Here is a 26,709-nt window from a genome sequence, read left to right on the forward strand (position 1 = left end):
GCTGGTTTCAGATGAGGATAAAGAACCCAACACTTCTCTTTTACATGCCTTTCACCTCCACAATGAGTGCACTTGAGATGCCTCTTGTCTGAATACTTGTTCCCCTTTTGATTTGAAGAAATCAGGGCTGAATGCTCAACAGGCTATTTAGCTGGCTGCATTTGAGTGTCAACTTGCATCTCTTTCCTCCTAACCTCTTCATTCCTTACTAGATAATAAACATGATGTAAATCTGATATTTCATCCCTTCCCAAAATTTGAGACCTTATGCTCTCATACATTGGGTCTAAACCAGCCAAGAACTTAAAGGCTCTACCCTCTTCAATTTGTTTATCATGCCTCTCCTTGTCTCTGGCATTCTCCCAATCAAGAATAAGGTGGTGATCAAGCTCTTCCCACAGTCCTTCTAGGGTTGCAAAATACGTTGCAACAGTCATATCTCTTTGTCTCAAGGCAGCAATGTCTTGGTTTAGCCTATAAATTCTGGCATTGTTCTTTCTCTGTCCATAAGTTTTAGACACTTTCTCCCAAATCTTAGCAGCAGTGAAAAAGTGTTGAACAGTCCTAGCTACTCTTGGAGTGATTGAAGCAAGCAGCCAGGACATAACAGTAGCATTCTCCTTGCGCCAAACTGCGTACTCTACACTACCCACTTCAGGTTCTTTCTTCTGCCCATCTAAATAACCCATGAGTTCCCGGGAAGTATTGAAAAGCATGGCAGAAACTGACCATTCCCTGAAATTGTATTCATCCAACAACACACTGGTGATCTGCAAGCTGTGCAGATTTGGATTCTCTAGATTAGGAGACCTCCCACCAGATCTATTATCCCAAGAAGACACTTCCCCAGATATTGAAGACATCTCCTCCCTCTTACAATGATAACGATTGCAAACTTAGTACAAAGAATACTGTTTCAGACTTACCGAGGTTGTTACAGTCCTTAGAACTCGTAACAGATCTGAAACCAAGAGCAACCCACCGCTGCACTGTGTTGACTTCTGCTGTCGTAGACTGTAGTCACCCCTACGACCAGTACTAGGACTGCCGAAATCAGTTCTCCACCTAGATCTGTTCCACACAGATCTCTCTTAGCAGCCGAATGGCTACTATCTGCTGTAAGGAGTCTAGTAGGGCATCAGCTTCTGGGACAAACTCCCCTTGGGCCCTACAACCAAGGGAAACCCTAGGTACAGACCTTGCTGTGTTCTACGATCAACCCTAGGGTTTCTTCACAGCGACCAAGATAGGGAAGAGTGGGAAAAAGGAATAGATAAGAGTAGAAAGGTGGTGGCGGCTGTAACCAGGAGATGGATTAATGCTCTGATACCATGTTTGCTGGAACACAATTGCCGAAGAAGAAGAGAAGAAGAGGAGAAAGTGTGAGAATGGCGGTTCAAAACTATTCAGCCGACCCTACTATCATAAATATATATGTTTATCACATAGTGTTACATGAATGGACTAGAATGCCCCTGATTAGTGATGGGACACCTAGACAAATAAACATTAAAACATTAAACAAGTTTAGGCCCAATAACTAATGACTTAAGACCCAGCAATGACTAACATATACATTAAATCAGCCGAACCAACATTCCTTTTTATAAGATTGGCATACTTCCAAGGCAATGAATAGAAGCTTAGATTTTGTATAGCCCTGCCTTTTGATTACTGATATTTTTGTAAATTGTAATATGAAGTCATTTTTATTAATGCTGTTCTCTTTATTTTTGGTACACATTTATCTCAAAAAAAGAGGCATTTTACATGGAATGATCAGCAAATGAGACACATTTAGGCATCAGACAAGATCATTAATCATTTAATTATTGTAATCACCTCTAACACATGAAATGGTTTGGTGGACAGGGACTGGGGGATTGATTCAATTTATTGCGTGAGTGGACATTAAGCTATCTCATGCAGCATGCTTCACAATCAGGCAGTGAAACCTACTAACATGAGCCTATATTGGGGAAGAGAAAGAATTCTCTAAAAGAAATGAAATAATTGATCAATAAATCTTATGATAAAATTCCTCTTTTTGACCCAATATCCTATATAGGTCAACCAAGATAAAAAGATGGACTCTCTTTGATGCCTAGTGTATCTTCTTGACATCTTTTTTGAAGATAAAAGAAAAAAAATATTGAATGGAAAAGAAGATACAAGGAATGTGATAAGCAATCACTCGAGAGAAAAAACCAACCCAAAGAGAACCCAAACCAAGTAAAGATAAACCCAACTAAAGAAAACCCCTTATAATAACAACAAAAGAAAACAAAGACAAAAAACAAAGCAGGACCCAAGACCATCAGAACCACCCCAACGCCCACAAGATACCCAAGCAAAATACCCAGCCCCTATAACGGGACTCCAGTACATTAACTCAATCTTCTTGTTGTCTTTGGACTGATCTTTTGGGTTTTTTGACAAGCTTGTTAGGCCCAACACCAAAAATACCTCCTTTTATCCTTGCAAAAACCTTAGAAACTGGCTCGGAAATGGAGAAGGATGAGGAAGATGAGATTGTGCTTGATGAGAAGCATGAAGGTGACAGAACGGACAATTTGGAAACAGTGATTAACAAAGACATGGAGGTAAGTAAGATGTTGGGGTTGTTCTTCTTGGGTGGACAAGAATTTACTAGAAAAGCTTTCTTGGAAGTGGAAGATGAACCAGGTAAAGTGGCGAAGGCCGGTATGAGGATATAACAACTTCTGAGGCTCCTTCTACTAGGGAGGAGGATGACGGAGTTCAAAAAGGAGAAAAATCTTGGCAATATAAGTGAGATGGTGTGACAGAAGAGCAATTGTATGAGAAGAATGCAGTTTTGTAGCTCGAAAGGGTGAATGAAAGGAAAGGAGATAAAAAGATCGGTGAGGGTCATCCTAATGCAGTTAAAAGATTTAGGCATAAAAAATTCAACAGATCAGTGCCAGTCTTGAAGGTGTTTGCTAGACTGAAAGGGGGGTCCATTTGGGGTGGGAATTAACAAGAGGGTTAAGAAGACGAAAAGAATTGTGAAGAAAAAGCAAGAGGTTTCTAACAATGCTGTAGCTGGTTTGGGGTGAGTGCATTATGTTTTCTTTTGGGTTGTATCTTAAACCTGGGTGGTATGTAAGTCTCGTTGTCTAGTTGGAGAGTTGGGCGACAAATGTTAGGTCAGTTTGTTATTTTAATTTGTTTTGTGGGCAGGGAGTGGTGTGATTGAGTTTGCTAGGGCGGGGTTTCTGTTATGTTTGTAGTGATTTCTTATCACAGTTTGGATTTTTTCCTCTTCTTTTTTAATAATTTTTTCTTTATTTATCTTAGAAAAAAAACCTTAGAAACTGGGATCTGCTATTGATTTCTTTTATTCTTTTGATCTCTGAATCTTCTCAGTGTATTTATAGTTCCCACAGCTTCTTCAGATTTCCCTGCAGACTTTTGACCCCTATCTGAAACCACCACCACCTCAAACTCTTCTTCTGGCTCCTTGGTGATATCCCCGCGACCTCCAACAGCCTCTTCCAACTCTTGAATTATTGAGTTATAATAATTGCAGGTAACCACTAGAGTTACTGTACTTCTGTTCTCCCCAATGCTTTCTTCGACAGACCTGAATGATTCCTTCGAAAACTCCTCCCCTCTTAGGAAAAACAAACCCAAAATTTTGCTGACTTCCACTCCTCTATTCATCACTTTGTCGATGTCACAAGTCTTATCTACCTTATGGCTAATCATGTTTCATGCTCCTTACCCCCCCCCCCCCCCCCCCCACCCCGTGCAGCCAAAACTTACCTCCTTCACCCTTGCTTCCTTCTCCCCCACTCCCTAATTCTTTCTTCCCTCCTTTCTCCTCTTCTAAACTTAAATCTCCTTCTCCTCCTTGGTTCCACAACAGCTCTTCCACATCTCTCGTTTTCTTTGCCCCTTCAATCCCATCCATCTCATCTCCCTGTCTACTCTCCCCCTCTTCTGCGATTCTACTTTCATTACTTCTGGCAACATCGGAATAGTCTCTCCACCATTCTCTTCTTCCGCCAACACTCTTTGCTCTCCCTCAATCCTTTCCAAAACTAATCCCTTACCAGCAGTGGTGTCCAAAATGTCTTTCCCTTCCTTTTTTTTTTTCTGTTGAAGATAATTAATTTCAAATTTCACCTGAATGTTTCCCTTCTCTTCTACACACTTCTTTTCACCCATGTCAACCTTCTCTAAGGTTATTGAATTGTCCTTATTTTTAATGAAAAAGTTTGCCGTTCTCCAGATGAAACCTTTTGGCATCACAAATCGTCTCTTTTATAACCTCCTCTATCGACACATTTTCACACTGAACCACTTGATCTATCAATAGTGCACTCACCACCTTCTGTTGTACTTGCCTCAAAGTCGTACTACGCGACGTCATGTGGGTTCCACCATACCCAATCAGTATCAACTTCAACCTCTCTCCCCCTAGACCACAGAAACACCTAAGCTTCTGATGCCACCCAAAGCTTCCACCATCTTTCTTCAGCAAAGAGATCAATCAAACGAGGAATCCTATCCGGTAATCTTTGATGCATGACGATCAGCAGTACGAACATCTTCCAGAACTCCTCTGCACGCTGCTGCTATCTTGTCAAAGACGTGGTCCAGCCACAAGTCGAACGGAAGTCCCAAAACCTTCAAGATCACACTTCCTTCAGGGATTGGAATTTCATTGCAGGAAGGTTTCCAGTTTGCCACAGTAACTGTGCTTTCCAACGTTTCAACATTCATGAACTCTTCTTGAACCTTTCCCTAAATCCAGCACAGGACCTACAAAAAAAATACAAATGGGTATACAGAAGGAAGAGAGTAAGAGGTATTGGGACTTCTGATTCCCGTCAGAGGGGGGTGGCGGTGCAACTTCAGCCACAGTCCTACTTTGAAGGAACAGCAGGAAAAACAGATGAGTGATGTCATTTCTGACTCTAGTGGAAATCCAGTTGATGCAGGAGACTGACGGGGATGAAGAAAACCCGAGATGTGTGGATCTCCAGAAATTAGTAGATAGAGAGGTTATGGTTGGGAGAAGCTTGGACCTGGTATTTTGGGGTGGCGAGGAATTTTCTAGGAAGGCCTTTGAGAAGAAGTAAAAAGGAGGAGAAAGAGAATAAAAAAGCCTATTTTAAGGTGAACAAGGTTTGGGACGAGGATTTTACGAATCAAGAGGATGAGTTTACAGATGAAGATTGAAGTATGCTTGGATGGGCTTGCAATTTTAGTCTAGTGCTGGTTTGGTGGTCTTTGTCTGCTTGATCTTTTTCGGGCCTTTTGTTGATCTTTCTCTTGGTTTTGGTTGGTTTGTTTTGGGTGTGTGGTGGGGTACCTTTAGGCCTTTTGGGTCCCTCGGGGTTGCTTCCTTGTTTCTGGTGATATGTTATCACCCCTGCTATACTCACTTCTTTTTCTTTTAATGAAAGTTTTCCTTTCATTCTTCAAAAAAAAAAGGGATGAGCAGCACAACCAATTCCAAAGTTGGAATTCTAATCATAACATCATTAAAGATCCTCCTTGCATCCTCCCAACATGAGCCTGGGAGTACATACTACTACTAATATCACCTCATGGCTATCCTTTTGACCCTCCAGTCCCTGAAACATCCTCTTAGCCCCCGAAACTCATCAAAATTTATTTTTTCAACCAACACCTTTCTTCAAACTCTTGCAACACCTCAGCAACAACGGCCCAACCCTGACAATTCCTCCCTTCTGGCAAACAAATAATCTGTCTCCTACCATCTCCCAGTGCTTCATCCAGCTTCAAGAAACATCCTTTACTATTAACTTCTTCTCAATTGAAAAGAAAATCCCGTCACTTCTCCAAACACTCCTCCAACTTGGTCTTATCACCGCATGGGTTGCCCCATCAACAAATCCTTTAATCCAGCGTACCACATCTTAAGACTAGAAAGCCGTGGATCTTCCTTTCTCTTCAAACATTAGAACTTCTCCTCCTTTACATTCTTCAAACAAAAAAAACTCTCTCTCTTCCTCCAAGCAGCCATGAAGGAGTCTTTCATTGGACCCAAGCCCAAAAAGCTTGTTCTCTATTAATCCCCTGCTTTGGCATGTTGGAGTTGGAGGAATGTATCTTCTTGACATGAAGGGAAGTTTCCATTCCATCCCCCCAATCCAGGAAAGTGGTGCCATTTGTTGATGCTTTTCATTAGGGATATGATACTTGGGCATCTCCTAATTCAGCATCTCTAGTCTGGAAGCTTTATAGGGCTGAATCAAGAAATACATGATGCGCTTTGTGGACCATGTTGGATCCTTTTGGAACTCCCCGTGGCATGCAAAGCTTACAAAAGAATATGTTAAATTAAAATTTCTTAATTTGTTATTGTTTTGTAAATTTTGTTGATTGCTTGACTGTTGTTAATTGTTGCAATTTTTAGTTATTTTCTGAGCTTTTCTTATCCAGTATTAGCTTCATTCTCTCATAGCAGGATGCTATTACATATTTAAATTTGATGTGGTTGTTGGTTATTTCCTTTTTTAACCTTACCATGTATTTTGTTTACATAGGCACTGAGGTTGAGGTCAAATGAGTTAAAGTTGGAGAGGCAATTGGAGAATTCAAATGCTGAGATCACTTCATACAAGTATTATCTATGTTTCTTATCGTTTTATGCTTGTTGCTTCTATATGACTTTTTGTTCACTTTGATCTATTGCTTCTACAGTCAGAACAGAATCATAGTTTTGAAGTGCATGGGGAAATGCTGTTGCAATATCTGAGCTATATTTTTTTCCTCCTAAGCAAATAGTAACTTGAAAGTTATTTATGATTATTGTATGCTTGTAGCTCAACCTATCATTTCTTCCTTTATATAGTATGTTTTTTCAGTATGTAAAATCTAGTATAGCATGTTTGTGTTCATCTTTGATATCTCATGGGGATTCAAATATTGTTATAATTCTGGTGGTCTGAAACTTTAGGAGTTCTTGGCTTCCCTTAAAAGCATAATTGTTTCTATTTATCTGTTTACCTGTTACGTTTGGTTAATAGTTAACTTCATGCTTTAATGGTGCCTGCCTAAAACTCTTTACTTTGGAAATGGATTTGGAAGGCACATATTCCATCACAAGTCTCTTTATGTGTACTGCTATTCTGGATAGGATCCTGACTATTGATCATCTTCTCTAGTTCTCTCCAAGAGATTGTCTAGTGTCAACCTTCTGCTTTTGTGGTTAATGCTCTAAATCACTGCAGCAGCAGTGGCAGCACCTTTCCAGTAATGGCAGGTTGACCATTGACATCTGGGTCCATTATTTACAGTTATTCAATTGCCAACTGGTGACCCATACATTCTTTCTATGCTGATAGCAGAATGGTCAACTAAAGGTTTTAGCAAACATGAGAGAATTCTTTGGAACTTGTCACCCTCTTGAGGCCTGCTGTTAAATGGAAGATGGTCACCTGATATGTATTTTCTATAATCTGCTGATATAGGTTAAAAACAAATATTGACAATTAGAAGAGAACAAGTCAATGCTTGAGAAAAGGTTATATAGGACAAGTCCAAAACAAGATAAAAAGTTGAAGTCTAGAACAATGATTTGAATGCTGGAATTTGAAGATTGAAAAGATGACTTACTAGCAGAAAGATTGAAATGGTAGTTAATAGGTAGGAGTGCATGAGAGAGTGGCATATCTATAGCATTAAATGTTACTAATAAGCTTTATATAATGAATCCATTTCGTGCCTTCATTGATGGACTATTTCCTCCTTTCTGTCTCTGGATGAGTTTGGTATTTCCTGGAACCTATGTTTTAGGTGAGATTTGCAAGATGTAACAAAAATTCTTGAATGACTACTTAAGGATTTGAAGCAAGACTATGCTTAGATGCATATTAGATGAAATTATCTGTGCATTTGGGTGTAAAAAAATGACTAAAACTACCTTCTCATGATCAGCCCCAAAAAGAGGTACTAGAGTTAGCTTGTGTCAGAATCATCCACTGATTGCATGTTGTGGAGACTTTTATAGGCTTTTCATGTGGTTCCTGATTTGTTAGTAGAGGGCTCTAGTTTGGTTTAAAAATATAAATCTTGGGCTGACAAGCTTGATAATGTGGGTTTATATCTCAGAGCAGCCAATTTGTGAAAAAAAGAATGCCAAAGGAAAGGTTTGTATGTGATCCACATCTTCCTGCTGGGACCAGTATTGGGGAATGACTCTTTGGTTGTGCTCTGCCAGGATTGTCTTTGGTCCACTTGGTCTAGTCTAGTGACTCCATTAAACTATGATACCTGGATATGGATATTGATACAGAAGTAGATGCAGGAAATGGGAATATCTTTTTTTTTTTTTTCTGTGGATATTATTCCGTTGGGGTAAGTCTTTGGTGTGGAGATCTTGTATGGGAGTTGAAGTTTGTTTTTCTTTTCTCTCTTGAGTGACTTCTGTTCACTTTCCTTTGTACTTTCTTTTTTCTTTTAATAAGTTTTACTTTATTACCAAAAAAAAATTAAACTATCATGGTAAATGGGGATGCAGGCCATTACTTGGTGTAATGGTAAAGTCTCAGTCTCTCAAGTGTGAGAACGTGGATTCAAGTCTGAAAGTGACCACTTGGTGCAAAAAATAAATAGAAAAAAAAAACAACAATGATTAGACGAGGACCATGTTCAGTCCACCCCTCTGAGGACCCCAGATGGCTGGGACCAACATTGGGTAATGGCCTATATGGTAAATTGGGATTCCTCTTTATTTTCTAAAATCTCAAACATGAATGCCACTATGGACATTTCATGTTGTATGCTTATATCATGCTTTTATATCTAGTTTTTGAAGCTAACTGTCATTTATCAAGTCTTATGTATCGGGTGCATACTATCTGATACTGGTAGACCAGACATGATGAACAGGCATCTGGGTATTATAGTCATTAAACTTGATATAGATGATCATTAGGTTTCATATATACTAGAGGTGGATTGATTTTAGTTGGTCCAATGATGGTGATGAGAGGTCCCTGGACTTGACAGCATCTTATCAGAAAGGCAGGAGGAGCTTTGGATTCCTGAGTGATCATATTGTTTGGATGGATTTCAATATCAGCAGATTATTGAGCTGATAACATGTTTTGGGAGATTTTGGTGGTTGGAGGCTTGAAGTTGTACTGGAGTCCACACATCCTAGGATGGTATTTCTATATATTCTTCTTTGCATCCTGTATTGCATTTCTAGATACCCTTCTTTAAGTGAAGATTTGTATGCTTTAAAAATCTTCTCTCTTATTTGCTATTAAATTTTCCATTTTTGATCCAAATTAAAAAGTAGCCTATTTTGGTCCTGTGGGAGATGGGGATTCAGTTAAGTACATCTTCTTTTACTCCCCAGAACAGGTTATTGCGGGGGGGGGGGGGGTATCTGTTGGAACTCAAAGATCTTACTTCCCTGATCTGATTGTTTAACCTCCAAGCACTAGATACAACTCTCATCATATGCAGTCTTAGGTTGTATCATGCTGGCTTGTTCAATCTCTTTGGAAGTTGTGGCACTTTTTCTGTCTTTTTCCTTTTCTTTAAAAAAAATCTTTTCCAGAATTTCTTCTTACTAGTATAAAAGCCAAACTTGGTCATGGAAAAGAGGACAAGTAATTAAAATAACCATTATTTATCAAGAAGAAATACTGATGTTTGAAGTTCACAAGCAATGTTTTCGGTACAAATGGATGGGTTCTGATAATGAAATTCCTACTGCAATGTTCTGCTCATAGTTTAACATCTAACGATATTCTGATGGAGATATGCTGTATCGGGAGGCTGGATAAATGAGTTCCCCAATTCTTTCTTTTGTATTTTCCCCTTTTCTTTTCCTTTTCCTCCTCCTTGTAGTTCTTTTTAATTTTTGATGGTGTATCATTATTTTCTTTCTGGGATAGTTGAAAACCTGCATAATGCTAAATAGTGTTGACACGAATTTTTGTTTCTGATGACAGAAAGAAAGTGTCTAGTCTAGAGAAAGAGCGCCAAGATTTGCAGTCCATGGTTGATGTTCTGCAAGAAGGTAAGAATTCATACAATGATTGGTCAGTTAACATTGCCATGCATTTCCATTTATTTAGGAAAATATTTTTGTTCTCCTTAATTGAAATGATACTTTTATTGATTCCTAAATTACTATTTACTGTTTGAAACACGGGAAAGCTTGTAAAATGGGTAAATATTTTCATCTTTGATAAATGTGTTGACAACAGCTTTATCTTTGTAAAACCCTGCATTGATCTCTATGGGTTAAAAAATTGTTAGTAGGTTTAGTTATTATGCTGCATATATAGACATTCTCTCATTTTACTGTTATTTGCTTCTTTTGTTACCTGTAATGCCCAGAGAAAAAGCTATTGCAATCTAAGCTACGTAAAACAACTGCAAGTGAAAAATTTATTGCTGTCAGCAAGATCCCCTCTGTTAAGAAAGATGTGTCAACCTCCACAGAGGATTTAGGTAAGTTGTTATCATTATTGATATTATTACAATCACAATCACAATCACTATTACTATTACTATTGTTGTTGTTATTATTACTATTCAAGTGTTTTTTTATTCTAGTTTATGGTAGCATATAAAATTACCTTTTTCTAAAAAAAGCATCATTTATATTTGATTGCTTAGTCTGCAAATGCTGGCCTTAATGTGACTCAAACCTGTTCCTCCACTTCTGCCCAACATCTGTCTAGCTGAACTAATATAAAAAAGTTGCTTAATGAAGGAAACTCTAGGTGCCCCTTGAGATAAGGCATCACAAAGATGCAGAGGCACAGCCTGGAGGTTCTGCAAACATGCCAGAACATGCCTAATAGTTTTAGGTTTATGAGGCCCTTGCTTTTTGCATCCTTAACATGGGGTTGGTGGTGCTCTGAACTGCATGTGACGTAGGACCTATGGACAATATGAAAGCCTTTTGGTATGACTAGTAAAAATTATATAATTTTCTTTAAAAGAAAAAAAAAAGCCATATAAGTTGAATACAGAAAAAGCCATGGAAAGAAGAAAAACAAGTAGGCAGGGAGCAGCAACAAAAAAACCAGATGCACATACTGCAACTATACACCGACTGCTGTACAAAAGATCCAAGTGCCAAGCTCAAATAAGCAGCAGCATCCCTCTCCTTTTCCGGAGAGGAAGATATGGTTTTCTACAGTTCCTCCCAGAATCACATTTTTCATTGGATTTTTGGCTCTAGTGAGCCTTGAGCTTTGCAAAAAGGCCACTTTTGACCCTCAAGTTTTACAAATGCCATTTTCACCCTCAAACTATTGGGAAACGGCCATTTTAAGGCCAATATGGAAAATGTTAGACGTTGTTGATGGTTTCTCTAGACAAATAATAAAAATAATAAGGCCTGCTGATGTGGCATTAATAGGCTGAGGGAGGGTTGGCCAAAGAAGGTGGCGGTTGGCATTCATAATCTTGGAGAGCAACTAGTTGTTGTCTAATGCGGTGCGGTCAAGGTGGAGGTGGATTTACAGGGGATGAACTGTGAGGGAGTGATTGGGGCATGGTTTCTATTTCAATAGATGCATTATTTGTGGGTTCAGCATTGGTATCTAATGCTGGAATGGGTACAACCGGGGCTGGAGTAATGTGGGAAATATTCTGATATGGGAATTGATCCTCATAGAAGACGACATCCCTTGAATTGAAAACAGTCTTGGTGGCTAAATCAAATACCCTATAACCTTTTTGTCCGTAAGGGTACCCAACGAATATGCATTTGACAGCTCAAGTTGCAAATTAGTCATGTGGCTGTGGTCGAATTTGGGCATAACATAAACATCCAATTACCCTCATATGAGTGGTATGATGGTGGGTTTTTGGATAGTACCTGAAGAGGAGTTTTTCCATGAAGAAATGCTATGGGTGAAGCCTATTAATGATGTAATTTGCTGTGAGGAGGCATTCACTCAAGTCAAAAGAAATATGGGAAATTATAGGTGGGTCCCACTTAAAGTTCCTTCATGTTCACACGTGACCAAGAATAAAAACAAAAATAATTATTTTTATTTAATGGTTAATTAATAAAAGTATTAATTACAGGTGGGCCCCACTTAAAATTTCCACTTGTTCACAGGTGTGACCTACTTGCACATGTCTCTCTCTCTCTCATTCTCCTTTTCTTCTTATCCTTCTTCCACTCCTCTCTTGATACAGCAAAATATAAACCCAGTAGAAACAACAAGAAGTGTTAAAATTTTGAGGTGAAACGGTATAGTTGAAGCTGGAATGAAGAACACCGCACTTTTAGGGCTAAAATCACCACTTCAGTGGATAGAACAAATCTTTAGGGTTCAAAATAGTAAAAAAAAACCCTTCTACACACATGATATGAAGCTTATATAGTTGCCTCCTAGAAAAAGTGATGCCCTAACACACAATTTTGGCAGAAATACCCCCACTGAAGTGACTCATATGACCATCACATGACTCAACTTAAACATAAAAGACTAGTACACTAACAAGCAACTATAAAGTCCATATAAGTTGCATAACTCAAAAAATAAGCAAGCTATGCTGAATAGCTAACTTGGCCCCCCTAGGAACCCAACTGCTAGCAGGATTACATGTGGGCCCTCACATGCTCCTGCATCATCTCTCCTCTACTTAATCTCCAATTGAACCACTTCTAGTTACAACACAACCACTAGAACATATATTTCTTCTCTAATCACTCATCACTGAGTCAATTGTATTGTCCAACATTGACATCGAAGGTGATTTGATACCGAGTCAAATGAGTCATGAGAGGGTGAACCCTCCACTCTCCTTACCTCCTTTATCATTTTCACCACATGACCCATCTTGGATCATTAATTAGGTGAAACCGAAGTGCAAACCATGGCGATTTACGACCCCACAACATGACCCATCTTGCACCCCTATCAATTCAGTTTTCTAAACATTTAGGCTGCATTTTGAAGTGGTGTAAATACAAATTTATACCGAGTAGTTTAACAATGGTCATATTTTTAGTGTAAAAAGGGAACCGACTTTTACACCCATTTACACGCATACACATTTGGATGATCGACGTAAAAGTAACATCGCACTTTTGCTCATGTTTGGAGAATACCCATCAATGTAAATCTCCACCCCTCTTTTCATAGGCCACCTAGTACAAAGCTGCCATCTCTCTCTCTCTCTCTCTCTGCATTGGTGCCTCTAGGGTGTGATCGTGAGCTTGCTCCCATGGCGTCTAAAACTCTGATTGAGTATGAGCGTTGAAGGCTTGAAAACATAATAAAACATAATGATGAGATGATGGCTTCTCTGAAACTCCATTCTAGAGCTCAACAACTTTCTTTTGCAATCAAGCGTGAGAGGTCTCTCCTCTCTCTCTCTCTTCGCCGGTGCCACTACTCAACAACATTCAGATTTCTATGTCTAATCATCTATTTTTTATTTATTTATTTGGGCCGGATTGCTTTCTCATGGCAGAGCTAAGAAAAAGGTTTAAATGACCTTAAAAAGAAACCCAAATCCGAAATGCCAATCATAATCCCACAGTCTCTGTGTGCTCGAGGAATACCAACCGACTCAAAATCTGCAAAAGGCCTCGAAGACAACCTTGTTCCCTCTCCCAAAAAGGCCTCCGAATCTCCTCTTGAACCAAAGCCTTGCTCTAGAACCTGGAGTCCCATCATTATGCAAGATGCTTATAGCGGTATTTCATCTGACCGTCACCTTATAGATATGGCTTCAGATGGCCGGGAGGAGAAGCAGTTGCGCCGGTGAAGAGATACCACCACAGAGTAGGAAGGAGATGGACAAGAGATGCATTATGAGTGGGAGTAATTTGGTAGAGAAACAAATAGGTTTTACATTGAGTTTTTCAATGTATTTTCCACATTGATTGTTGATGTAAAAGTCTACTCTCTCAAAAGGGACTTTTACACCAATCTTCCTTTTTGTTTTACATTCCATCCAAGCAGCCATAAAACTGGACTGGAGTGTAATGTTACACTGGTCTGGCATTTACACCGCAAATAAACAGTCTTAATTTAATGGGCTCCTTTCTCTAATTTTGATCCAGCTATTACTTAGCCAATGGGTGAACCATTCGATATGTTGAAACTCAACCAAATGATCCTAATCAAGCCATCTCGATCTAATGTGTGCAAGCTCTAATCCACACGGATGAGAAGCAAAAGATGAGCTAGTGGCTCTAGGTACTGCAAACCCTCGCTCCATCTGCAAAATCCTCACCCACTTCAGCCGCCCCACTGACAAAGCCTCTCCTAAGCCATCACCGCCAACCATCACTAGGTTCGTTTATCCATTCAGTGTCAGTCGAGAGAAGGCCTAGTTGCAGTAGTGCTGGGAGAGAGAGAGAGAGAGAGAGAGAGAGAGAGAGAGAGAGAGAGAGAGAGAGAGAGAGAGACGAACAAGGGGTTTTGATTTTGGAAATGATAAAAAGTCATTTGTTGTTTTTTGAATTTTGCTTTTTGTTTGAGACCCTGCATGAGTGTAGGCCTTCACACGTGGGTTGTACAGATATCAACTTGTGACTAGGGATTTCAGCATTGAGCAAGTTGGTCCTACCTGTGAACAAGTGGAGATTTTAAGGGAAACCCACCTGTAATTAATACTTTAATTAATTAATTATTAAATAAAAATAATTATTTGTTTTTACCCTTGGTCACATGTGAAGAAGTAGAAATTTTAAGTAGGATCTACCTGTAATTTCTTAGATTTATTTTGACTTAAGTAGTGCCACCTCGGCAGGTCTTGTTATTTTATTATTTGTCTAACGGAACTGTCAACGACATCTCTAAGGCCATGTGTTTTGGCCTTAAAATAGCCTTTTCTCAATAGATTGAGGACGAAAATGGCCTTTTTGTAACTTTACGATCAAAAGTGGCCTTTTCGCAAAGTTCAAGGGTTGCTAGAGCCAAAAATCCTTTTTCATTTGGAGGACAGCTTGTGGGAGGACATAGACATATTATAACCTCCAAAGGAAAAGAAAATGATGGCTTTGTCTATAATCTCCGAAGGAAAAGAAAAGTGTATCATTGTATATTCCCTCATGGATGTGTTATGTACTTCAGGATGGTGGATCCATAGGTCACCTCATAAATTTGCAAGGTGGCTCAATTGTTGTGACAATACTTCTTAGTGGAAGTAGAAGGGTAAGAAGTTGGGAAAAAGGGGTAGGGTGTACTAGAACAATCTGAAGAGAGTTAAACCAAGTGGTTGACTTCTAGCATAATTGGGATTGGAAAGGGTTTTTTTCTATAGCTTAAATACTTATCCTATTTCTTGAGTGGGCTTTGATCTTTTTGATGTTTTAGCCCTCTTTCTGTACATCACCTCATGTACATCCTTCCCCTTTGTGAAACAGCAGCAGAAATTAAAACCTCAAATAAAAGCTCATATCCAACCACAAGAAAAGCATTGAGCAACAACAAAAAGGCATCAGTGAGAACCAGCCCACAGAACCCTTTGACCAAATCTGAATCAGTTATTTTGCAATTGCCCCTTATCCTCCCCCTCTAGTTCTCTTTGACTGAACTTTTGGGACCTTATATGATTCCTTAAATTTAGAAATCTCTCCATCTTTCTGCAGCTCATTCCTTGAACAACACTTGGTTCCACCATGTCCCAGCATAGAAAGTTGCTCATCTTCTCATTTAGATCTGTTGAGATCTCTTCTGCTCAAGTAATTTGAGAGGTTATCACCTTCTACAAACTAACTGCTTCTTTCGCCCTTCTAAAATTAGCCTCTGTGAAGGCATCGCCACCAAAAATAATAAACCCCGATATTATCACCTTGTCCTACAAACTAACTTCTTCTTTCACCCTTCTAAAAGTAGCCTCTGTGAAGGTATCACCACAAAAAATAATAAACCTGGAGATTTGATTTTGGCTACTTCACGGTGCACAACTTTATCAATTCGCAAAAGCTTACCCAATCCGTCTACTTCACCCATCTGCACTTCTTCCAAATCCTTTGCTTACTCCTCAAATGCTGCCCTATCTTCTCTTGTCCTGTATCCCCTTCCTCACCCTCAGCCTCAGCTGATCCCTCACTTCCGGAAACAGGATCATTCAAAGAAGAGACCCTCAACACTCTCTCTTGGAGTTGTTTTTTATCCACCCCCTCATTCAACAAAATCTGCTTAGCAATCAACATAGACAACCAACATGAATCCCGTTCAGCCATTCAACTCTGCTTAGCAATCAACACTCTCTCTTGGAGTTGTTTTTTATCCACCCCCTCATTCAACAAAATCTGCTTAGCAATCAACATAGACAACCAACATGAATCCCGTTCAGCCATTCAACTCTGTTCAGTGCTCGAAACTAAACAGGTTGCTCTAATTTAATTTTAAAGGTATATAACCATGACGAATATAACTTAATTGTTACATGCTGGGTGGTAGGATGCAACACCCATTCTAATAAGATGCAGACATGTTAATAATATTACAAGATGGTTCCTGCCTTGTAAGTTTTGTCACCTAGGTAGGTGCCTAGGCCCAGACAAGCATCTTGTTGGCATCAATGTTTTAAAACACGAAGGTGTGGTATGAGGTGTTCCACTACCTGGAGCTGGAGGCATGAGGCGTAGTTCAGAACACGAGGCATAAGCCCTTCCAAGTGTGCAAAATGAGTTTCCCTTCTTTTCTCTTTCCTTCCCTTTCCTTCCCTTCCCTTTTCTTATTTTCTCTTTTTACATCTCTTTCTTTTTTTCCTTTTGTATGAGGCGCATGAGGATGAGGCATATACCTCTAGCATACCTCACGCAAAAGGCATTTGAGGAATGCACCTTAGAGGTATCAATGTCTCCTTCATGTGCCTTTAGATGTTTTGGTGGTGCCTTTAGATGTTTTGGTGGTGCCTTGCTTGGAGGCATGCCTCCAGACATACACCTGTGGCCTGCCATGCCTTTTAAAACATTGGTTGGTATAAGTCATGGATTCAGGCAAGGCACTCCACCAAGGTGCCTTATTGGCTCTTCAAACTTAAGAGGTATCCAACTTAAAGCTTTGCAAGAGAACAACTAATTCTGCCGTAAGGGAATTTCCTTCCCCAATAGAACCAAAGAGACTTATTGAAAGGATGCACTTGTGACTTCTAGATCTATGAACAGTCAAACACTAAAAAGTCCTGGATTTCCTGGAGCAAAGCCATCATAGTTGAACTTGATCAGTCCACATTTTAGGGTAACCTAGGTCCATTTGCATCCATGTCTAAAAGAAGTATATTGAATCCTTCTTGAAATGAAGCTACATTTTTTTGTGCCAATGATACAGAACAAAAAGTTAACTACTTTTTTATTGCTTTCTTGGACAAGTGAGCAATACAGTCAAGGCATGTGTTGCTTGGACACTTTTTATGCATTTCCCAGTTTAGGAGTTTCTTAAGGAGGAAATTATGAAGGCTTTGGAAGGATTTCACTGTTCGGAAGCCTTGGAGAGAAGCCTTAATTCATACTTCATCACTCTCATCCCTAAGAAAAAAGGGAGCTATAGAACTAAAAGGTTATAGGTCAATCATCCTTACTGGTAGCATATAAAAAATCATCACCTTGGTGTTAGCAAGAAGGCTGAAAGATGTACTAGGTGGTATTATTTTGGAGAGTTAAGGTGCTTTTCTGGAAGGAGGGCTAATGGTGGATGGGGTGTAGTAGCAAATGAGGTAATCAACTCTAGATTAAAGAGCGGAAGGCCAGGTTTAATATGTAAAGTGGATTTGGAGAAGGCCTATATGATCATTTAAACGGGAATTTCTTCGATTTTGTTCTGAGGAGGATGAATTTTGGCTCTAAATGGAGGATTTGGATGAAGGTATGTGTCACCTCTCCCTGTTCTCCATTTTGGTAAATGGATCCAAAAGTGCGAAAGGAATAGGACAATGAGACCCATTTTCCCCTTTCCTATTAGTTGAAAAACAGCCCACTTGATGTATGGAACTATTTGAGATTAGATGCAAACCAGAAAATGAACAAACAGGAGAAGAAGAGAAGAGAGAGCTGGCGGCAATGAGTGTTAGAGAGTAAGAGGTTCGAACATTACCTCTCTCTAACACTCTAAACATCTTATTAATAAGTTAATCTTTGACAAATTACAGAGAGGCCCTTGAGTGAGCAGGAAAATACAAAAAACAGAATATTACAGAGTATGGGCCCAGAATAAGGCCCACAACAGAGAGAAACATAACATAACATGAAATGACAGTCTATGGGCCATTCGGCCCATCTTCTCTACACTCCCCCTCAAGCTGAGCATAGATGTTAATCATGCCCAGCTTGCCAGTGTCATGTTAAAGCCTTGCCTTGGAAATGTCCTTGGTGAGAAAATCTGCCAGTTGTCCTTCAGAAGTAATGAATGGAAGACACACTTCACCGGAGGAGACTCTTTCACGAATAAAGTGTCTATCAACCTCAATATGTTTGGTTCTATCATGTTGTACCGGGTTGTGAGCAATGTTGATGGCAGCCTGATTATCACAGTACAACATCATGGGTTTGTCATGATCTACCCCAAGTTCTTCCATTAAGGACCTTAGCCACAATAATTCCGAGACTCCATGTGCCATGGCTCTATATTCTGCTTCTGCGGAGGATCGAGCCACAACTGTTTGTTTCTTACTCCTCCAAGAGACAACATTACCAGCCACCAGACTGCAATACCCTGAAGTAGATCTTCTATCATCAATATTTCCAGCCCAATCAGCATCAGTATAGGCTTCAAGTTTCAGATGACCATGTTTGGCAAATAGAATTCCTTTTCCTGGAGAGCCTTTCAGATAGCACAAAATCCGTTCTGCTGCTGCCATATGGGTATCTCTAGGAGCATGCATGAACTGGCTAATGCAACTGACAGCATACGCGATATCTGGCCTAGTCATGCACAGGTACAAAAGCTTCCCAAGAAGTCTCTGAAAGACCCCTTTGTCTTCCAACAAAGTTCCATCCGAAGCTGAAAGTTTGTGACTCATATCAATAGGAGTTGCAGCTGGTCTTGCACCCAATTTTCCAGTTTCAAACAACAAATCAAGGACATATTTCCTCTGGGAAATAAGAATCCCATCCCTGGATCTGGCAACTTCTATGCCAAGGAAATATCTCAACTCCCCCAGATCCTTAATCTCAAATTCTATACGGAGGAAAGACTTAAGGCCCAGAATGCCAGAGGCATCATCACCAGTCACTATAATGTCATCAACATACACAATGAGATACACTGCTAGAGACCCACTTTTCTTCACAAAAAGAGTATGATCTGACTGTGTCTGAACATAGCCGAATTTAACAAGTGCAGCTCTAAATCTCTCAAACCAGGCTCTAGGAGATTGTTTGAGGCCATAAAGAGATTTCTTCAGTTTACATACCTTTCCTTGCATATCTTTCCCATACATTCCTGGAGGAAGACACATGTAGACCTCCTCATGTAAGTCACCATTCAGAAATGCATTCTTTACATCTAACTGATAGAGAGGCCAATCAAAGTGAGCTGCCAGAGATAAAAGAACCCTCACAGATGTCATCTTAGCAACAGGGGCAAAAGTCTCCAGATAGTCAATCCCATATGTCTGTGTGTAGCCCTTTGCAACAAGTCTGGCCTTGTACCTCTCAATAGTCCCATCTGCCCTGTGTTTAATGGTAAAAACCCACTTGCATCCAACTGGATCCTTCCCTTCAGGCAAATCCACCACCTCCCAAGTACCATTTTCATGTAGAGCATCCATTTCAGCCTGCATGGCATCTCTCCATTCTGGAATCCCAAGAGCTTCTGATATAGACCTAGGAATGGGGTTAGAAGCATCTGAAGAGAGGTAGGCACAATATGAAGGGGAAAGTAGGTCATAAGAAAGGTGTTTGGAAATGCAGTGTGCAGTACACTTCCGCTTTCCTTTCCTAACAACAATGGGGACATCAAGATCTGGGAAGGGGGATTCCAAGGGAGCTGAAGCAATACCTGTTATCTCATCTGTGATTGGGAGGGTATGAGCCTCATCTGTTGTAAGGGAAACCACTTGCTCATTCCTGGATCTCTGCCTTTGATACACTTTGGGATTATGGGTAGGACGAGGAGGTAAAGAAATAGGAGCACTAGGACAAGAGGAATGAAGTGGCTGATCCTCCTTTGATTCATTCTGTGAGGATACAGATTTGTCAAGAGATTGAACTGGGACAGGAAGGGGAAGAGCAAAAACTTGTGACAGACTCTCCCCCTGTTGACAATGTCCTTCCTGAGAGGAACCATAAAAAGGAGAAAGTTCATCAAAGGTAACATCCATAGAGACATGTCTGGTGCCAGTCTTTGGATCAAAACAACAATAACCCTTTTGTGTGGGGGAGTAACCGAGGAAGATGCATTTGTGGGCTTTTGGTTCAAACTTGTGTCTCTGCACACTTGGAATGTGAACATAACAGGTACAACCAAACACACGAAGAGGAATTGGGAAGAGATCCTTATCTGGATGAAGAAGACTGAAGGGGGATTTAAACCCTAAAACCCTGGATGGCATACGGTTTATGAGATAGGTAGCAGTAAGTACAACATCACCCCAAAATCTTGTGGGAACATGTGAGGCAAATAAAAGGCTCCTTGCAACTTCAACAATATGTCTATTTTTTCTCTCAGCAACTCCATTTTGTTCAGGGGTTCTAACACAGGAGCTTTGGTGAATAACCCCCATGTCAGAGAGATACAAGGATAAGCTCTTCTCAAAATACTCTTTTGCATTGTCAGATCTAAAAACCTTAATTCTGGTACCAAATTGAGTCAAAACAAGCTCATTTAATTGCCTCACAAGTCTCGGGACTTCGTCTCGGGATTTCATTAAGTATATCCAAGTGAATCTAGAAAAGTCATCAATGAACATGATAAAGTATTTGTAGCCCCCCATAGAGGATAAGTGGTAAGGCCCCCACACATCAGAGTGTACAATATGAAAAAGAAAAGAGGATCTTTTATTGCTCACAGGGTAATTTTTTCTACAATGCTTTGACAACTGACATGACTCACAATTGAGACTGGACACACTGACTCCCTTAAACAGTTTGGGAAGCAAATGACTTAAAGCAGAAAAAGGTAAATGACCCAACCGACAATGACTCAACATAATTTGACTGACTGACTCTGAAGAAGTAGAACCAAAAGCAGCATTCTTGGGATAATCAAAGCATTGGCCAGGGGTGTCGAGCAAGTATATTCCATTTGCTTCATGGCCACTCCCAATCACCTTCCGAGACTTCAGGTCCTGAAACACACAGTGAGAAGGGAAAAAGGTTACACAACAATTCAATGACTTGGTCAAGCTACTTACAGATAACAAGTTGGTATTTAACTTAGGTACATGAAGAGTGGAAGATAAAAGTAAAGAGTCTGTAGGCTTGACAGTTCCCTTGCCAGAAATGGGGGCAAGAGAACCATCAGCTAAGGTGATTTTGTCACGACCAGGAAGCAAATCATATGACACAAACAAAGTGGAAAGGTTGGTCATGTGATCAGAAGCACCTGAGTCAATGATCCAAGGGGTCTTGGGATTACCTGAGGTAGATGCATGGTTAGCAGAAACCCTTATACCTGAGTGAGCAAATGCAGAGGTGGCTGGACTTCCAGAAGGGTTGGATGATGAAGTTACACCTTCAAGCTGGCTGATCATCCTTCCAAACTTCTCATAATCAGCTTTCATGGCTTCCAATTGTGCACTTGCAGACTCAAACTCTGTATCTGTACTTATGGCTGTATGTGCACTTCCTGTCTTTCTACTGTCATTCTTCTTCTGGAATCGGATAGGGACAAGACTGGGATGCAATTTCCAGCACTTGTCCTTAGTGTGTTTCGGCTTCTTGCAATATTCACACACCACCTCCTTCTTTCCTGTGCCACTAGGGGCTCCTGTAACCCCTTTGGGTTTGATTCCCATATTTGCAAAATGATCATTGATATTGACCCCTTGAACCTGCACTTGCCTCCTGCTTTCTTCACTGCTGACCAAAGCATATGCTTGAGACAATGAAACATCTTCCTTGGACAAGATGTTTTGCTTTGTAATGTCATATTCAGAATTCAGCCCTGTCAAGAACTCAAAGACCCTATTCCTTTCAACCAATTTCCTATATGTTTCAGCATCCTTAGGGGTATCCCATGTCACGGCCTCTATCAAATCAATCTCTTGCCATATAGATTTTAGGGCTGAGAAGTATGCTGCAAGTGACTTCTCCCCCTGTCTTAGATTCTTCACATCACTTCTCAGTTTGTAAGCTCTGGCAACATTCAACTTCTGGGAGTAAGTTTCTGCAACACTATCCCAGATTTCTTTAGCCGAGTTCATCCACAAGTAATGTTGGCTAATCTGTGGCTGCATTGAGTTCACAAGCCACCCAATCACTGTGTAATTCTCCTGCACCCATTTCTCATAAGAGGGATCCTCCTCTGGGGGAGCTTTCTTGCTCCCAGAGATAAACCCTCACTTTCCTCTACTGCAAATATGAATTTTTACGGATTGTGACCAGGCCAAATAATTGGTTCCATCCAATTTAACTGTAGTTACAGCCAACAAGGAATCAGTTTTAGTTCGCAAATTATGTCCATATTCAGCAGTGCTCTTGTTCTCAATTTCTGAGAAGTCCATTATGTAACAACTTCAATTAGGGTTTCGGCAGGCCTTTAAAAGTGATCTGATTTCAAAGAACTCAGATTGAGTTGAAACAATAGCAAACACAACAACACACAAACTCAGTTCAGAACTGACAGCCGTGAGAACCAAGTTCGGTGGTAGCACTTTCAAAGAGGAGAAACCCTGATTCAGCCTTCAAGGAACAATCAGTAGGCCTCCAAACAATATGTATTCTTGGTTCCCAACAATAATTTCCCAAGGAGAACAAAGAAAACAGTCCACAGTACCTAAGAGGACTTTTTACAAACACTATGTATGCAACAGTCAACACTTCACTGTTAACAAGCAGAAATCACTTCAAGAACACTTTGTCTAAGTCCAAGAAGCAGCTGAACTAAAGTAGAGGCTTGTACCACTCAATTTAGATCAGTTTTTTGGCAGTTTGGAAGCCCAATAACAGCCGAACCACACTTCTAGAATAACCCAGAAATCAGTCCAGCAACAGTGCGCCGAATGGAGGTGTTTTGAATGCTTTAACAGTCCTCCCAAATAACAAAAAAATAACTCAGGCCAAACAACTTGCTCTCTGATTCTTCCTGGTCACCGAACCCTTCTCCAAGTGTATAGAAACTTGGGCACCCTCCAATGACCTCCAAGAACCAGGCGGATGACTGTAAACTTTCAGCCCTAGGACCTCCTCATGTAGTTGGCTGAACTAGAACCACATGAGGGACACGCCAAGCAATGGCCCGCTCTGATACCAAGTTGAAAAACAGCCCACTTGATGTATGGAACTGTTTGAGATTAGATGCAAACCAGAAAATGAACAAACAGGAGAAGAAGAGAAGAGAGAGCTGGCGGCAATGAGTGTTAGAGAGTAAGAAGTTCGAACATAACCTCTCTCTAACACTCTAAACATCTTATTAATAAGTTAATCTTTGACAAATTACAGAGAGGCCCTTGAGTGAGCAGGAAAATACAAAAAACAGAATATTACAGAGTATGGGCCCAGAATAAGGCCCACAACAGAGAGAAACATAACATAACATGAAATGACAGTTTATGGGGCATTCGGCCCATCTTCTCTACACTATTCATATGAGTTGTGGAAGCTCTTAGAAGAATGGTGAAAGGGGCTGTTTCAGGGGGTTTTCTTGAAGGCTTTTCAGTGGGAAATGAGAGGGTGGAAGTAGCATTGCTAGTATGCAGATGATACACTTCTTATTTGTGATGCTTCTCAAGAGCAACTTCAATATGTCATGGCTATACATAGATGGTTCGAAGTAGTGTCTGGTTTGCATGTGAGTTCACATAAAAGTGAATTGTTGGCTGTGGGGGAGGTCCAATAGTTGGCTCAATGGGCAGATGTGGAATTGTAAAGTGGGAAAATTACACTTATTGGACATGTTTTGGGTGAAAGGTGCAATTCAAAATCAATTTGGGAAACAATAGTGGAAAGAATTGATACAAAGTTAGCCTTTTGGAAAGCCAAATACTTCACTTGTGGAGGCAAGGTGACATTGGCAAAAAGTGTGTCTTCTCTTCCTATGTATACTCTCAATGTATCCATTCCCTGATCGGATGACAGCCTTCATTGAAAAGAAAATGAGGGGTTTTCTATAGGGAAGGTGGAAAGAGGAGAAGAATATCATTTAGTCAATTGGAACATGGTTTGCAAACGAAAATTTCAAGGAGGCTTGGGTGTAAAGAGAATAAAGAATGTGAATATGGAGATAGAAACTTTGGATGGTACCCGAGAGCCTCAATCAGTCTTGTGGATGCTCAGTTTGGAAAGGAATCTAAAAAGCATATGAGTCATTGTCAAAAGATGTGAGGTTTAAGATTGGGGATGAAGCACACATGAAGTTTTGGAAGGGCGTATGTTGTGGAGATAGCCCTCTATTGGAAGCATTTCCTCTTTATTTTTATTTTTATTTTGTGATCTGGCTGTTGACAAAGAAACTAGAGGTTTGGATATTGAACATTCAATATGTAACAAATCACTTCTTATAACTAGCGCAGTTGGTGGTTTTCTATGCACATGCCCAAACCATCTTAGTCTACTCTCTCTCATTTTATCACCTATTGGAGCTACTCGTAGGTTCCTCGGATAACTTCATTCCTAATTCTATCTTTTCTAGTTTTTCTACTCATCCAAAATTTCCTAATATTTCCACAACATATTTTCATTTCCATGGGTAGTGACATGAAACTTTACTGGAATCGACATATTCCCTAGTGAACACTACCAATACTATGTGGAGTACAATAGATAGTATTATAACATAAGCTGGTGAAAACATTGTAGATATGTGGAGTACCAATGTTATTGCTCGCCTTATGTACACGATTACCATTTTGAGCCAATTGATATTCATTTCAAAAATGAAGTTAAATATTAGTTTTTGTTTATCTAATAGATTATTTGGTTGATCTCTTAGAATCATTTGCATTTTCTTTGAGTTCAAATTTTGCTTGAATTAATTCTGTTATGTAGTTTTGAATCTTAAGGTTTATAGGACAACTTAACAATGTATTGTTTTGTCCATAACCTTAGTTTCTTAGCTTTGTTTGATGATTTGGAACAAGATAACTTAAAAAGGCGTGCCTATGCTTCTTTTATCATTTCATAAAGCATCATTTTATATTTTTGCAAATTTTAGAATGTTTCCACCATGTCTATAATTTTTAGAATATTTCCCTATGGTATTTCCAACATTTCGACATGTTTCCTATATTTGGATGACTGACAATTCCATCGACACCAACATTTTAAACCTTGGTGTGGTGTTGGCCCTGCAATTTAGAAGAAACTTGAATGATTTGGAGCTGGATGCTATGGTGGAAATGATGCATGTATTATACAGCACATAAGTGGAGATTGGAAGCTCAGATAGATTTTGGCAGTGAGAGAAGTCAGGAAAAGTCTCAGTGAATTCTTTTTACAGTGCCTTGTTTGTTCAGAAGAGCAGTCAGTCCCTGTCAATATTATTTGGTGTAAGAATGTTCCTAGAAAGCTAGCATTTTTTGTTTGGACTACCTAGTTACACAGAATACTTACTAGGGACAACCTTTTACAGAAGGGTATGATGTTTTGATACAGAAGGCTGTATTATGTGAAGGGCACTGGGAATCAATGAACCATCTATTTCTACATTGCAGATTTCCTATGAAGTACAATCTAAAATATGGAACCTATTTGAGTTAAAGAGTTACTGCCCAGGGTCAGTGGTGGAGTTTGTAAAGGGTTGGATGGTTGAAGGGCTGGGCAGAAAAGGAAAATTGGCCTGGAATATAGTTCTTGCTGCGGTTTTTTTGGTGCTTATGGCAGGAGAGGAATGCAAGGTTTTCAATGGCTAGTTCCTACCCAGGGTCTGTCGATGCAAATTTTTAGAAGATTTTGGGAAAGATGTTTTCATTACATAAGCTGTTTCAACTATAGGCTATAATTTCTTTTCTGTACATGCAAATCTTTTGGTAAAGCAGGGCGTGGAGGTACAGTGCTGCGGGGGCAGCTTTTGTATAGCCCCTGAATACAGCATCTTGTTGTACATGTGTTTTTTGTTTTCACTCATAATATAATACAATATTTTACTTTCAAAAAATTTACAAGAATTGAAACTTTATTTCTATATATTGCAAGCTTTACCTCCTCAATAGTCATTAGAATTCCCTATTAGTGATTGGTTTTCAAATGAGAAATCCTTCTTTTCGTCAATGTATTATCGTCATGTCTTTATGTATCTTGCAATGTACTATGTGATACTTTTAGGAACTATTTATAATTTTTCCTTGTGAGGTTTCTTGAAACTCAGTTTCTCATTATAGTTTCTTTTCTTTTTCTGGCATTTAATTTTTCACTACAGTTCTTGGGGAGAATGGTGATACAGAAACAACACCAAGCACGTTCAACAATGAAATGGAAGATATTGCTTTTTCCCCCAGTAGAATGTTTGCCTCCTCATCACTTCCTGGGAATAGTCAAATTCTCCCTCCAGTTTCTCCTTTGTCTATTCCACCTGATCAAATGAGAATGATTGAAAACATTAATTCATTACTTTCTGAGGTAGTCTCTTTTCTAGCATTTTTATTGATTTTCTGCTTTAGTTTCTT

The 26,709-nt window shown here is 39.7% G+C and overlaps 1 protein-coding gene across 2 annotated transcripts in view; it reads left to right on the plus strand.

Moving 5' to 3' along the window:
- The window catches only part of BLI (protein BLISTER), a 77,844-nt gene that overhangs the window by 40,016 nt on the left and 11,119 nt on the right, over positions 1-26,709 (plus strand). For both annotated transcript variants that reach the window (XM_088957065.1, XM_088957066.1), the window contains 4 exons: positions 6,543-6,619; positions 9,966-10,033; positions 10,357-10,470; positions 26,463-26,662. In XM_088957065.1, coding sequence (XP_088813191.1) covers positions 6,543-6,619; positions 9,966-10,033; positions 10,357-10,470; positions 26,463-26,662 — 459 coding nt within the window. The remainder of the gene's footprint in view (positions 1-6,542; positions 6,620-9,965; positions 10,034-10,356; positions 10,471-26,462; positions 26,663-26,709) is intronic.

The sequence above is a fragment of the Nelumbo lutea genome, chromosome 1, assembly GCF_056320005.1.
Source record: "Nelumbo lutea isolate HS-2025 chromosome 1, American lotus-T2T, whole genome shotgun sequence".
NCBI lineage: Eukaryota > Viridiplantae > Streptophyta > Magnoliopsida > Proteales > Nelumbonaceae > Nelumbo > Nelumbo lutea.